Source organism: Pantherophis guttatus, chromosome 1 (assembly GCF_059756535.1).
Source record: "Pantherophis guttatus breed Tessera chromosome 1, ASM5975653v1, whole genome shotgun sequence".
Taxonomy (NCBI): Eukaryota; Metazoa; Chordata; class Lepidosauria; order Squamata; family Colubridae; genus Pantherophis; species Pantherophis guttatus.
In genome coordinates this window covers 122715955-122732143 of record NC_142063.1, presented here as the reverse complement: position 1 = coordinate 122732143, position 16189 = coordinate 122715955, and the positions used below count along the sequence as shown (strand labels likewise).

Below are 16189 nucleotides of genomic sequence, written 5' to 3'. Positions count from 1 at the left end.
TCCTCAACTTACAACAGTTCATTTAGTGACCATTCAGTTACAACAGCACTGAAAAAAGTGACTTATGACCATTTTTCACAGTTACAACTTTTGCAGCATCCCCATGGTCACAATTCAGATGCTTGGCAACTAGTTCATATTTATGACAGTTGCCGTGTTCTGGGGGTCATGTGATCACCTTTTACGATTTTCTGACAAGCAAAGTCAATGGGGAAACCAGATTCACTTAACAAGCAGGTTACTAACTTGACAACTGCAGAGATTCACTTAACTGTGGCAAGAAATGTCATAAAATGAGGCAAAACTCACTTAATAAAAGTCTCATTTAACAAGAGAAATGTTGGCTCAGTTGTGGTTGTAGGTTGAGGACTACCTATATAAAAAGTCACAAAAATTGTCAGACCTTAGCAAGCCGAAGCAGTTCCATTTTATGTTAGCTGTCATCCTTCTTCCTATAGATCTCAAAACAGTGCAATTTCTCTAGATGTCTATTAAAAATCAGTCATGCTAAGTTCTGTGGCAGGTAGATGATAGCAGTCAGTTAAGATGTTTCAAGGTGTCATAAGGTATCCTGCTATAGTTTCAAAATTACATATCATGAATGAAAAATAGACAAGTCGCAGTTGTTCATTCTCCTTCAATTAGTTCAACCTTGGTTTATCCATCTGAATATCTAAAAGCCCTTAATAGCTGGAACAGTTTCAAGAATATTCATGCCTAGACCTTGATTTCCATAAACCTATCCTCAGACTGACTAGAATACACTGTATATAAGCAGTTCCACCAAATTATGGAAACACCCTCACCCCAGAGAAAGATATCTATTCGCATTATCATCCCTTTTTCTCTATCCCAATATAGATACTTATTTATTGGGAAATGTGATTAATATTCTAGCTAATGGTCATTTACAAATTCCCTCCCCATAAATATTTGCTATTTTATAGATTCTCCGGGGAAAGGGCAGTGCTCTTCAGGCAGAAGTTATTTGATAACCCTTTTAGTCATCTCTATTTTACTGCCCACAGCTTCTAACCGGAAAAATTCACACAAGGAGGAATTTAATAATCAAAGGGCATGACACAGTCCTTTTCTTGTTTCCTCATTGTCCATTTCTTGCCTACCCTCGGGGCAGTTGCAAAAGAGAAGAGAATTAGGCTTTGCTTTGTTCCCAGTTCTCAACCCTCCTCCTGGCCTATTCTAGGTGAAGTGACACTGTGAATATGCCTCTTCTAACCTTCTCTGTAACAATTAAATAAGATATTTGAATACTGGCAAGACTCTTGCTGAATGTTTTTAATTATAAATAAAAATTGTTTCCCGATTGCTTATTTGTAACCTATGACTATCATTAAGTGTTGTATCTTATGATTTTTGATGAACGTATCTTTTATTTTATGTACACTGAGAGCATATACACCAAGACAAATTCCTTGTGTGTCCAATCACACTTGGCCAATAAAAATTCTATTCTATAAAGGAGAGCCTTGATAACTTTAGAATGAGCAGAGGGACAATTGTAGCTGTAATTAATAAGGGAGTGTTTATGGCTTGTCATCTTTTGACAAAGTTGTGGATAGAGACACTCTACTCATTTTGTCCCACCATGCAATTTTTCTTCTCTACGGGTGAATGAAATATCCTATCTTCATTCATTTGCACAGGAAGTGGAATTGCACTCTCAATACCAACAACAAAGGCACAATTACATTCCTGCTTTATGGCAGGAAGTAGGCTTCACTCCCACCTGCCTGTTATTTCCCTTAAAGAAAATGAGTAGCATACAGTATGGCTTGCTTCTTTCATTTGCATTAGGAAAAGAAGGATTCACCGTCTACTGTGCTCACATGGCTTACCTTCTTTGTATCTCCATCTGAAAATCTGTACTGTTGCCTTGGCCATCTATGGCCCCAAATGTATGTCATCCTGCAGGATTAGTGGCTGATGAATTAAGACAAGACCCTACTTTTTCCCATGTACACTCTGCTCCCTTTCTCCCCATTTTTTAAATTGTAAATTAATATATTTATGAGTTTTTATTGTTCAATGTTTTAATGTTTGTAAGCTGCCCAGAGTTGCTTCTAGGTGAGACGGGCAGCAAACAAATTAAATAAATAAACCAACAGTAAATAAACAAATTAGTCCTGATATCCAGGCTGGGTTTCTGAATTTAACCTGGAATCCAGTAAGCTGGGCTTTGTAACACATCATGATCCCTGTTCACAGCAAAGATAATTTTCAACCATATCCCAAGGACCACAAAGTCCACTCTTCAGTTATAAGCAAAATGGAATAAATTTGTGTGTCCAATTTACATTTCTCTGAATATTATGACAGTAATATGAAGGAGAATAGTGTTTCAGGGTCTTAGTTAAATATTTTGCTATGTTCAACATCATGACCATTATGGAGCTCATTTTGGAATATTTCAATTCAAATGGTTACCCAAGCAGATCAATTATATTCTTCCCATCTATGATATGTACTAAAGACTATAGACCTATTGGCCTCTTACCGCTTTGCATTTTTTCCTTCCATTTATAATCATGGGTGAGATGGACACATTTATGTCCTAGGCTAGTGGCCTCAAACAATTCTATTCATTCTCTCCCTTATAAGGAAGGTTCTCTGACAAATACCTCTTTGGTATGTTACGTTGTCTGAGCCCATGGCTTCTTCAAATGTTACAGAAATTAAAGGAGAATATTTGTAGCTCAGGGTTGAAATAAGGGGTGCCTGGTGCTCTCCGAACTTGATTGTGTTCTTGCAAATGTTTCATTACCCTAACTAGGTAAACACCAGTACTAGGACTAGCACTGATAATGTTACCTAGTTTGGGTAATGAAATATCTGCAAGAAAACAATGAAACTCACGAGATCACCAAGATCCCCTCATTATGGAAACTAGATTTGGGTTAAACATTATAGGAACATTTCAGAAACAAAAACTATCTGCAATGTGGAAGGAGTCAATGTTCTTCCTTTTGCTAAATGCATTTCAACAGAGGCCAGGCAGCCTTCTGTCACCGAGGTTGTAGCAGCTCCCTGCATTGCAGACCCTGCATGGAAAGGCCAATTGGCACTAGATGACTCTAGAAGCTCTTTCAATGTTATCTTTCTGGGTACTATTTATGCAGTGAATTGTGCTTGCCCTCCAACAATGCCTACTCTCAGAGACTTTGTGCTATCAGGCTGCACTGCATCCAAGCATTGTTGTGAGATTAGCATTTATTTGTTTGTTTTGCAACCTTTTAAAGCTGTTCCACTTTACCCAGATTCTGGTTGGCAAACAAGAAAATAATAACCACCCAATCAAAACAATGAATACAGTAAAGCTCCTACCGGGTGGAGGGCAGGGTGAGGTGAAGGAAGAAACGCATAATAGCAACTCTATTCAAAACCCAATGAAATAAAATAATCTTAACTGTTTTTATGAAAATTGTAGTGTGGGAGGCAGGGAAAAATATAATACTGAGGCCTACCAGATCCATCTCTTCCATAGCCCATGGGCCTCTGTAGGTAGGAGGACTCTCAGTAGGTGTTCTCACAATGATATGGTAAAACCACATTTGGAACACTTCAACCAGTTTTGGTCTCCACGATACAAAAAGGATACTGAGATTCTAGAAAGGGTTTCAGACAAAAGCAACAAAGATGATTAGGGGGCTGGAGGCTAATACATACAATGAATGGTTGCAGGAACTGGGTGTGTCCAATCTAACAAAGAGAAAGAGTAGGGTTGACATGATAGCAGTGTTCCATTATCTCAGGGGCTGCCACAAAGAAGAGGGAGTCAAGCTATTCTCCAAAACACCTGAGGGCAGGATAAGAAGCAGTGGATGGGAACTAATCAAGGAGAGAAGCAACCTAAAACTAAGGAAAAATTTCCTGACAATGAGAACAATTAATCAGTGGAATGGCTTGCCTCCAGAAGTTGTGAATTTACCTTGCTTTACCCGCCTACCAGCAGGAAGACCGAACCAATCAGCATGCAGGGTGCACACCTCTCCACAATGCACAGTTGGAATTCAGGAGGTGTGAGCATGCAGCCTTCTGCAACCTCAATTTACCCATCAAGCTTTGCAGTGTAGGTATGAAGTGACTGCTGAAGGCAGGTGTAGGCAACTCTAAATTAGCATTAAGACTGGAAGACTTAAGTCTCCCATTAGGTTTTTGTGTAACATGTCTCAGTAACTATCTAGCAGCCTAATATTGAGGTTTGTAAACTATGAGTTGGGACACCAGGAGGAAGGGGGGCTTGCAAGCAACTTGGAGGGTGTTTGCAATTAGTTTTTAAACCTCTTCAGGTTTGCATAAGTAAAGCGATTATGAAAACTCTCTCTTGGATTTTCTCTTCACTTGATCTGTACAGGCTGAGACTCCCTAAGTCTCAGCCTGTACAGTAAATGTAAATGATGTCTGTCTGTCTCGTCTTTCTTTCTTTCTTTTTCTTTCTTTCTCCTTCCTTCCTTCCTTCCTTCCTTCCTTCCTTCCTTCCTTCCTTCCTTCCTTCCTTCCTTCCTTCCTTTCTTTCTCCTAATTCCAGAGAAATTTTTAATTTTATTTATGGTGTAAAAAGGGGAATTGCCCACATTCTTTTATTATTTTAGGAGGTGGTTGTACTGCAGCCTCTGACCTATCCAATCTCACAAGCCATTTATATAAATAAAATGGACGAGAGAAGATTTGTGTACCCTTTTTTGAAATCCTGGATTGTGTGAGAAGGAAGGATGCATTAAGCATGGAATGGATAAATGAATGACTAGAATAATATTCCTAACAGGAAATTACATCTTCCTAAATGCTAGAGGACATGACTCAGCATTATTAGCCACCTGAATTACTGACTGAGAACCAAGAACAAACAGAAATAAACAAAAGAATCTCTGATAGTGTTTACAGTACCAGAGCAAAGTAATGTATTCAAAATAAGTTCCTAAAAACATGAACACAAATATTTACTCTTGATAATAAACAATTTTAAAACTATCTTTATGGGAACTTGATCTTCTTTACGGTCATTGCTCATGATAATCATCTACACAATTTATTAGATTTTTAACCCTTTAACACCTTATTACACTCCAGGCAGCAAATGTACCTAATACTCCTTCCTGCTCTGATTTTTCCCAGAACAACCTTGTGAGGTGGGTTCCGCTGAGAGAGAGAGACTGGCCCAAAGTCACCAGTCTGGCTTTCAGACTTAAGGTGGGGCTAGAGTTCATGCTTTGAAGTTCTCAAGATTTTAGACAATCACTATTACAACCCATAGTATTGTTGGAAGAAACATCCTTCTAGGTTCTGCTCCAAGTGGGGAAAAAGACACTGGAAACATGGAGACTGTTTGGAAAGATGGTTTAATGGTGGACAGGATCACATGGCTTGAGTTCCTGAACAGAAAAAGGGAGGAATATAGTGAGTCCACGGGTTTTTATGCTCTCTCTGGCTTTGAACTTCCTGGGGCCCAGAAAGAGTACTCTGATTGGTTGTCAGACTCCCAGGGGGTGGGGGTCTTAGCTAGCCTTGCTGGCTGATGGCCACATGTGCTTCCCAGGTCACATGTGGTGAGTTTCTGCTGCTATTGTGTAGAGGGCTAATCCTATCTTTGTTGGATCTTTGGCAATTCCTACTATGGCTCTGCCTGAAGGAGGTAGATCTTTGTTATGTAGAATAGACTGGCCCAGGCCTTAATGGCCCATTGACAAAGGGTCGGGGGCAGGAAGGTGGGAACTGCTTTGACTGTAAAATATGCTTCTCCAGTTCTTATCCAGGGAAATATAATATTCTGCCTTTTTCATATTTCCTAAAATATTTCACTCTTCCAGGAAAGGGGTGGGTGCTAACTTCCTACAGTATATAGTACGGGTTTACATAGTATATATAGTATACATAGAATATTTCCCTTAAAATCTTGTAAGGGAAGTATTCTATGTATTATTATTGATTTATTATGGAGAACACGTAACATTTTAGCTGGCGTCAAGGCTATCTCAAGATTTTACAACAAGCTAGAAATTAAAAGAAGGGACTTCCCATTTTGTGCTTCATTTTTTAAGTTTTTCTACTGCTTCTCTCGTAAGTTTTTTTTTTTAAAGTTTTAGAAAGATTACAAAACTCTGCAAAACCTGTTGATGTACAGGCAAAAAAACAATGAAAATCGTATCCCTTGTTAAAGATGGAAATGTCCCATAGTAAATACTGAAGAGGCAGAAAAGGAAGACGGCATGTAAAAAAAAAAAGAAGAAGAAGAAGCTGTTGCTTATCTAAAAAAGCAAGGCCCCTCCCCTTTTCATGCGAGCTGAATGCGCTGTTTCCTTTTCCAGTGGTAAATGGTCAAGAACCATGCTGGAAGCATCTGAACAAGCGAGGCTTTCTCCCGTTTGGTTCCCCGGTCTTTGCTGCAGCTTTGCTTCATTCGTCTTTGGACGTGGATAGGAAAGCACACAGACAGTGCAAAAAAAAAAAAAAAGCAAGAGGGGAGCATTTCTGAATGTTTACAGGATGAATTTCCCTAACAGTACAACAGTCTCTCCTCCGCGTGAGTACTCAAAACCCCTCCTTGTGCAAAATGACAAACCTACAACTCTTAACGCTTCGTGTGTTTAAAAAAAGAAGGGGGGGTGGGAGTCGCTGCCTTGCTCTTTCTTTTCTCTTTCAAAAAACTTTCTAAAGTTAAGTTCTGGAAACTTTACTCCTCTCTTGCCTTGCATTTACGAGTGTTGGTGGGTGTGAAAAGCAAGCAGAGAAAAAACAAAAACAAAAGTTGTGCATGCGTTCCTGGGACGAGGCAGGACTCCAGCTACAACGCTCGTTTGCAAAGATCAACCTTTAATTATTATTATTTTTTTTCCCCCAACGGCGTCGCTGAAAGTGTCATTGAAAGGGGAGCTGAAAAGGAGCGGTTAAGGGGTTGATTTCCCTTTTCACCAAAAGGGGGGGGGGATGCAGTTGTTTAACTGCGTTCTGCTTCTTTCTCTGTGCCCTCTTTGAGGTGTTAGCACCTTGCTCAAATACAGACAGGGAACTGTCTCTCGGTAACATGAGAGCCAAGCCCCGAACTGACGGTCTATATTTAGCCACAATGCATTTTTGTTTCTCAGAACTGGTGTTAACAGCCACTGAATGACAGCCGATTGAGAGGGGGAAAGTGGGTGGGCGTGTTTCCTGCTTCCAGAATGTTATGTACTTCGGTGGAAAGTTATAGCAGGAACCGAGTTAGCCCAGGGAGATTCATGTGGGCGATGAACCAACACTTGATCCTCAACCCGACGCTGAGAACTGAGAAGTTAGGCCGAGATCATATTGCAAGCTAGAGAGGGATGGGAACTTACCGGGAACTGGTTTCATAACGTTCAACGCCGTTGGTATTTTTACCCATAATATCAGGGGATGTGGCCCTGCCTCTCACTTTAAAACCAACAGGAAAAAAAAAAAGATGTAGGGGAAAAGCAAATCCAGTACAGTGGAGACTGTCTGTATCTCTCCTTCCTGTCACATGTTCAGGCCACAGACGGTTATCAAAGGGTGTGAAGGTCTATGAAAGCGGACATATTAACATAAACTAATTGTTGTTGACTAAGTTTAGACTTCATCCAAAGTTGTCCGGATTGCCAAATGATGGGATGGCATTGAGACCCATATCCTGCTTTAATGGAACTGTGTAAACATGTTTTCGGGTTGTTAGGTGGAGTTTCAAGGGAAGGAGGCAAGGTATTTTGCTGTCTTTCCTCCTCTTGTGATAAATATTTGCAAATGCACCACTTTTGCAGTTATGCCTTTTGAGTTTTGGGATTTTTCACTCAACGGCTTTTATTTTGACTTACTAAAGTAAAATGCAAATAGTTGCTACTTTGTGATCCTATGGGCATATCCTAAATCATTTTGCCTATAAGTAATGGCATCAACTTGTCCTATTTCTAGAACTGTGTTGGATGAAAAAAAAAAGGAGTAAAAGATACAGATAGGCAAAAAAGAAACAGGAAATGGGGGATTTAAGAGGTGTCAGACAAGGTGCACCAATAGCCTCCCCTTTGGCTTTGAATCCATCCACTGCTCACTTAAAGCCCCACCTAAGGTTTCCCCAAGAAATTCTTTCCAAAGGAATGTAGCCCACTAGAGAAAGCAATTGGTTCAGCTGTCTGCTGAAAATAGAGATTTTACTTGTTTTGGGGGAAAGAAGTTTTCTTTGTAAGGTGGGACTTTAATGGTAGCAGAGCTAATACAAAGTTACAGAGTCACTAGTGCTTAGGAGAGACCAGTGACCCAGTGACTTCTATTGGATTTTCTCTTATTTTGCAGTGTTTCATTATAGCTGATTGGAATCCAAAATAAATTGGATTGCACATTTATTGGAATCCAAAATAAATTGGATTGCACCTTTTCAATAATTGTCAATGTAGCTATCAAAAGGTTATAGTATGTGTGCAAAATAGTTCCCTGGGGTTTGGATTGATTGAGAAAAAAGTACACAGTACACAGGCTTCCTTTTAATGTAAGAAGGCAGACAGCATCCCCCTTAACACTTGAATTTCAGAGCTTGCAGCTCTGCCTGACAGGATATCAGCTGATACCACCCCTCAGGCATAGCTTTTCTTTTCTTTTTTTTATTGCAAAAGTTTTACAATTACATTTTCACCCCATTTCCCCCCCCATCCCAGCCCCCACGCCCCACCCTAACCCCCCCAAACCCCCCCTAACCCTCCCCCCCGAACTTCCACAAAATATAATCCAAGGCATAGCTTTTCTTGAAGCAGCTGTGTCAGCTCCAGGTTTGAAGAGAGCCAAGCCAAGCTGCCTTGCTTCCCCTTCTCCATGTTTTCCTGATTTATGTGGATTTCCTGAACTTTGAGCACAGAATAGGCCTAGCAGTGGAGATTTATGGAGGAGTGTTATGCAGCTACCACAAAGGAACTGCCATTTGCCTTCCCCAATTCCTAAATAACAAATTGCTCCAGCAGAGAATTGGAACTGCAGGTAGTCCTTGATTTAAGGCCAGTTACTTAGTGACCGAAGTTCTGCTGGATTCTGAAAAAGTTATGAAGATCCAACATCTGCCCCCCTCTGCCTGCAGTCAAATGGCCACATTTTGGGCCCTCTGCCGTTTGCAGTGCCCCATGATCACATGAGATTTTTGCCAGAAACCGGTGTTTACTTGCAATGTTCGGCAAAAACCACCTCATAGCAAACAATGGATTCGCTTAATGGCCACCACATTCACTTTACAGCCAATGTGCTCACTTAACAACTGCCCCCATTAGTTGTAAAATAGATTCTGGTCATGTGACCCACTTCATGGCCTTAATTGGGGCCTCAATTATGGTCCTAACTCGAGGACTGCCTGTCAGAAGATTTCTTCTTCAAGCTTTGTGATGGTTTGGGCAATTCTTGACAGGAAGTGGGGAGGATCCTTGGAGTTATGATAATTCTTTGACCCCCAAAAACTCATTTCACTAGGACATATGGGCCCTTTCAAAATACTGTTTTCTCCCTACCCCCAACCCCTTCTGATACAAGCTTCAGTATCTATAGAAAATCAAGATGCATCCCTTTAATACAGTGCCTTCTCTGCCTGCGTGGCATTAACATTCTTCTGCTGTTGTGCTAAATACGGAATATTGGGAGGGTCAGGCTCCTGGCTTCCTTGCAAAAATGTGCCACTGATAGTAGAAAATATGTCAAGGGTCCCTCCCATAGATTATTAGGTAAATCTGTCTGTGCCAATATATCAAATAAAAAGACGTTTCCCAGCATTTGTCAGGCCATGCCATGCACTGATGCTGTTCATCTTTGGAGTAATTATTCCAGCATCCATATAATTAGGTGCATCATAAAACTGCAAGCACAGAAAAGAACAGCAGGTCATCTAATCCAACATTATCTAAAATCCAGCCCATTTCCATTTGAAGGTAACATTCACCCCAGAATACAGGTAGTCCTCGACTTACAACAGTTCATTTAGTGACTGTTTGAAGTTACAACGGCACTGAAAAAAGTGACTTGAATGTTTTTCACACAACTATTGAGCATTCCTGTGGTTGCATGATCAACACTCATACACTGGCTCATATTTATGACGGTTGCAGTGTTCTAGGGTCATGCGATCATTTGCGACCTTCTGACAAAGTCAATGGGGAAGCCAGTTTCAGTTAACAGCTGTGTTACTTGGGCTCAGTTATGGTTGTAAGTCAAGAACTATCTGTAGTCTTTATAATCAAAGAGGGCCATGTACGTTCATTTTGTTTAGTGTCAGAAATTTCACCATAACCGAAGGACTGCATCTAGAAAACAAACACAGAATTGATGCTCTGCTGTTGTGAAAAGCATATTAGAAAAAACTTTTCTCTGCTGGTGTCCATTTCTTAATGTCCTTGAGAGATTTTATGTCTTATCTTGCATTAAGGGAAAAAAATAAAGAACAAACAAAAACATTGACCTGGAGGCAATAAAGCTATATTTTTATGAAGTTTTTCATATGTTGGCTATCCCCAAAAGCAATTCTTTAGGACATTTTTGTTCCAGTGGGTTTTAATATGCGTTTAGCTATTGGTTAGTTCTTTTTTAAAGCTCAAATATACAAAATTACTGCTGATAAAATTCTTTGGAAGGACCTCTTGCCTCACAATTTGGTCCCTAGCAGTGTGATAGCCTCCACCTCCCAACAGGGTACAAACAAAAGTTCAAATCAGCAATACGTTTTGTTGTGAATTGCTTTTTTTTTTATTAAAAAAAAAATATTGTTGCAAGTTGCCTTGGAACTTTCATTTTGAAGCCAAAGACAATATAGACTTCTTTGAGAAATATATGAGAAATCATTAAGAATTGCCTTCTTGGATGGGACTACAGGCAGTGGTGAAATCCATTTTTTTTTTACTACCGGTTCTGTGGGCGTGGCTTGGTGGGTGTGTTATGGTGTGGTTTGGTGGGCGTGGCTTGGTGAGCGTGGCAGGGGAAGGATACTGCAAAATCCCATTCCTTCCCCACTCCTAGAGGAAGGATATTGCAAAACCTCCATTTCCACCCCACTCTGGGGCCAGCGAGAGTGGCATTTGCTGGTTCTTCAAACTACTCAAATTTCCGCTACCGGTTCTCCAGAACCTGTAAGAACCTGCTGGATTTCACCCCTGACTACAGGCCTATCCAAAAGGCCACAGAGAGATGCACACATAGGAAACCATGCCTGTTGCTGCTCCTCATCTGGTAAAAATGAGGGGTGTTATGAGCCCCACTTAGTGGTGACGCTATGTTGGAGGCAGTCATTATGAAAAGATCACTGAATGATATCCTGCTGTCTCCTCTCACTTCCCATTACTTAAAGGGAGAAAAAAAAATCACTTCCTATCTCATGATAAAACAGGAGTAGTTTAGATTCCTTTTGCTTCCTTTCACAAAAAGAAGGAAGGGAAGATACATTTTCTCCCTGCCTGCCTGCTTATTTTCCTCCTTTTTATGAATGATTTGCTTGATCTTGTAGAAACAATGCCTGCCTTCTTGCCTGCCACCATTTCTTCAAATTTTCTGCAGGCACTACAGAGAAATGGAGCCTCCAATGGAGAAAACAAGCTGTTTCATAGGTTGTTTTTATAAGGAGGGAGGAAAAAAACAAGAGAGAGGAAGGGAGGGAGGGAGGGAGAGAGGGAGGAAGGAAGGAAGGAAGGAGAAAGAGAAAGAAAAAGAAAGAAAAAGAGAGAAAGAAGGAAAGAAGAAAGAAAGAAAGAAAGAAAGAAAGAAAGAAAGAAAGAAAGAAAGAAAGAAAGAAAGAAGCAATCTGATGATGTACTGTTGTTTGGAAGCCTTCTGGCTGTGAGGACCTAATCCTGCAGCTTGTTATCTTGCCTCTGCAGTGCTATATTCTCATTCTCAGAAGAGCAGAGAAATACAAACCATTGTTGATAACAATGGAATATGAATGTGGGTGTTTTATAACAAACAAAACATTTGCAGTGTTATTGCAATGATGTTTCATTGTGATTAGGCAATGTCATGTATGAAAATATCATGAATGTTTCATTTTAACTAACTATGTTTACATTAAAAGATGAGTCTTCTCAGCTAGACTTTTGATTAGGCCACTTACTGAATGCGTAGAGTTCAAATGTATAAAGGTTACCTTAAAACAGCAAATCATTTCAAATCATTTTGTCATTCAACACAGATAAAATGTTGGATAATGTGATCTAGTACATGTGATCCATAACTTCATTTTTTGAATAAATACAACATATCAACAGATAGAAGAATCTCTCTGCAGGCTTTCTAAAAAAAAGGTTTCTGTATCCGAATAGTCCTTGTTTAGCAACCACAATTGGGAGTGGCAACTGATTTATTAAATGAGACAGTTGCTAAGTGAGACCATGACTTACTTCAGCTTTCCTTTGACTTTACAGACCTGAGATGGTTGTACATGAGAGGATTGGTCATAAAGTTACTTTTTCATCATGACTTATAACTGTGTATGGTCGTTAAACGAATGTTCCGAGTAACACCCCCAACAGAATCAAAACTCAAAACTCTGAGGCAGGTATCTTCCTCAATGCATGAATTTATTAGAGATGTCATATTGACACATCTGGGGAAACCCAAATCTGAAAGCCCTGGATTTTCCCCACACAAAGTAAAGTCAAAGATCCTTCCCCTCCATCCACATATGCATCACATGGTCCAATCAGGTCACTGTCCCAACTTTGGTTGACTTCCAGTCACGCCTTCCCAGATGCAGGCTGAACATCCTTGAGTTCCAAGGGAAAAATGTTGTTACGATTACACACCCCACACTATCTTCACCTCCCCCCTCCCGTTCCCACAGATTGCCCATCCACCGCTATGGCAACCCTGAAGACTCCCATTAAAGACGGCCCCAACTACCTGTATAGATATCTTCAGTGAAATGTCCTAGTTCTCATCTCTGCAAATCAAATAAAGATCAACTCAAATGCATTCATTATTTACCAATGGCAGTTTTAATAAGCTAATTGGGATATTTCAAGTCTGTGATATGTACCAAGTAGCCTTTTAAGCTTCTGACTTTTCAAACACAATGGGAAAGAGAATTGGTGAATTGGTTGTTGGTGCACAGCACTTGTAGCTTCGTTGAGAGAGGTTTTCCGAAAAATCTGTATGTATTTATTTATTTATTTAATCTAATTTTTATACCGCCCTTCTCCCGAAGGACTCAGGGCGGTGCATAGCCAAAGATAAAACAAGTACCCATATAAAATTTAAAAACAATTTAAAAACACATTAAATAATTTGGCCCCGACGTCATTAAAACAAAAACAACCCATTAAACTTAATGTTTAGGCCAACCCAGCTTGTTAGAACAATAACGTCTTGAGGGCACGGCGAAAAGTGCGCAAGTCAGGGATCATCCATATCTCCGGGGGCAATTCATTCCAGAGGGCAAGTGCCCCCACAGAGAAGGCTCTCCCCCTGGGTGTCGCCAGTCGACATTGTTTCACTGACGGTACTCTTAGGAGTCCCTCTCTGTGGGAGCGCACTGGCCGGTGGGAGGCTATCGGTAGCAGAAGGCGATCTTGTAAGTACCCAGGTCCTAAGCCATGGAGCGCTCTAAAGATGGTAACCAACACCTTGAATAATACCCGGAAGACCACCGGGAGCCAGTGCAGCTCACGCAGGAGTGGTGTTACATGGGAGCGCCGTGTCGCTCCCATAATCACTCGTGCGGCCGCATTCTGGACCAGTTGGAGCCTCTGGGTGCTCTTCAAGGGGAGCCCCATTTGGAGAGTGTTACAGTAGTCCAGACGGCAAGTGACGAGGGCATGAGTGACCGTGCGCAAGGAGTCCCGATCCAGAAAGGGACACAACTGGTGAATCAGGCAAACCTAATAAAAAGCCCCCCTGGCCACAGCCGTCACATGATCTTCAAGAGACAGCTGCACATCCAGGAGGACACCCAAGTTACGAGCCCTCTCTGAGGGGGCTAAGATCTCACCCCCAATAGTCAGTGATAGAACCAGCTGGCTATAACGGGACGCCGGAAACCACAGCCACTCGGTCTTGGAGGGGTTGAGTCTGAGCCTGTTTCTCCCCATCCAGATCCGCATGGTCTCCAGGCACTGGGACATCACGTCAAGGGCATCATTGGGGTGGTCCGGGGTAGAGATGTACAGCTGAGTATCATCAGCGTACTGATGGAACTTCACCCCAAAACCACGGATGATCTCACCCAGCAGCTTCACATAAATGTTGAACAGGAGGGGCGAGAAGACCGACCCTTGCGGCACCCCACAAACAAGGCGCCTCGAAGTCATGCCCCCCTGCCAACACAGACTGCGTACGGTCAGAGAGGAAGAAAGCTACATCCCTCTATATCCCTAAGTCAAATTGTTCCAAATCCAGTCTACTGCTTTTATTTAATTCTGTTTTCTGAAGATATTATAGAGCCAATCAGGAAGAGTACATAATACATTTTCACTTGCATAATTAGAATGCAATTATTTATGATTAACATAGAACAGAAATGAGTGGTTGGACACCAATTGGCTATGATTTGATGAATGGGTCTTTTCCCCAGAGAAGAACAGAAACACATCATCTAATTTAGATGACCATCAGCATAATTTTTAAAATCCAGGCAAATGTACAGTATTGTCTGGTGAAGGAATAACAAAGGCTTTCTTGTAGATTAGGACTCTGTGAGGGTGATAAGAGCTACAGAAGCATCTTTTGAGAATGATTTATTTCCACCCCCAACCCAGATCATCTCTAGTGCCAACCACCTGGCATATAAAACCAGCAGAAAACAGTATGAGGAATCCATATTAATAAGCTATCCCAAGACATTGCCATAATTACTGTCATTAAATCCATTTCTGAAACAATGACTGCTTGTTTGCTGAATGAAGGTATATGGACAGCCAGATAAGCCAGTTGACTTTGCAAAATCTCTAAAGCGGGGCAGCCTCTCATATAATTTGTTCTGCAACATATGTTTCGCCACAGGGATCTCTCCAAATTAAAATGACAAATTCTGCTGAAAATTACTGTCTGTAAAACTTTTCTGAAAAAAATACACCATTATTGCTGAAAAGTGGATTTCCACCATAAACATCATTTCCCATTTCTTTTTCATGTTAAGCTTACTTAGAGAGAGACTCATTCCTTGTCCTCCATCCCTTGAGCCCTAAACATGTTTTTAAGTGTCCATTATTTTTTATGTATTATTTAACTTTGTTTTTAGTTACATTTTAATTAATTTTTCTTTATATTATCTTCAACTGATCACCTTGAGTGTCCCTTTTGGATAAAAAGATAGAATGTTAAGCATTTAAAGGGGGAATATATACTTAATCATTAGGGATGCGGTGGCTCAGTGGCTAAGACGCTGAGCTTGTCAATCGAAAGGTCAGCAGTTCAAATCCCTAGTGCCGTGTAACAGGGTGAGCTCCCGTTACTTGTCCCAGCTTCTGCCAACCTAACAATTCGAAAGCACATAAAAAATGCAAGTAGAAAAATAGGGACCACCTTTGGTGGAAAGGTAACAGTGTTCCGTGAGGCTTTGGTGTTTAGTCATGCTGACCACATGACCATGGAGACGTCTTTGGACAGCGCTGGCTCTTCGGCTTTGAAATGGAGATGAGCACCACCCCTAGAGTCAGGAACAAGTAGTGCAAATGTGCAAGGGGAATCTTTATCTTTACCTATATATTTAGTGTGTCGTAGTAACTTAATCTGGGAAACCTTTTTCTAATTGCTAATGTTTATTTACTCTTTCTACATTACTATTTCTTGCATTTCTACACATGCAATTGCAAGTACACACACTTTTAATAGATGCTTATACTGAATCCTCTAGAGATTATCTTGAAACAGAAATAGGTGAAATTATATTACGCACTAAAGTTCTGTTGGGATATCACAACATGAGCGAGTAATATTTGTTTTTGCTAGAGTACACACTTCCTTTGGAAAGAAGGCTGGGTTAATGATGTGAAGTAGTTGGGGGCATGTCTTACTGAGCAGTATACAAGAAATAATAAAAATGCAAGGCAGGGAATTTCTCTTTTTTTCCTTTTTCCTCTGTTTGGGCGAACTGGGGATTTTCGGTTTTATTGCATTTATTTTGTATTGGCTTAATTTGTTTAAATTTCAACTCCAGTGTTCATGAGCTTCTCACTCCACAATGGGAGAAAACTGAAATTCGGCAGGTTAGTCTTTCCAAAGCTACTTTCAC

The 16189-nt window shown here is 40.7% G+C and overlaps 1 protein-coding gene across 1 annotated transcript in view; it reads left to right on the top strand.

The window, feature by feature from the left end:
• Window positions 1-4891: 4891 nt before the first annotated feature.
• The window catches only part of GYPC (glycophorin C (Gerbich blood group)), a 49108-nt gene continuing 37810 nt past the window's right edge, over window positions 4892-16189 (top strand). Inside the window, exon 1 of the mRNA XM_034422178.3 lies at window positions 4892-6538. Within this exon, the coding sequence (XP_034278069.1) occupies window positions 6502-6538 (37 nt within the window). The 5' untranslated portion in view covers window positions 4892-6501. The remainder of the gene's footprint in view (window positions 6539-16189) is intronic.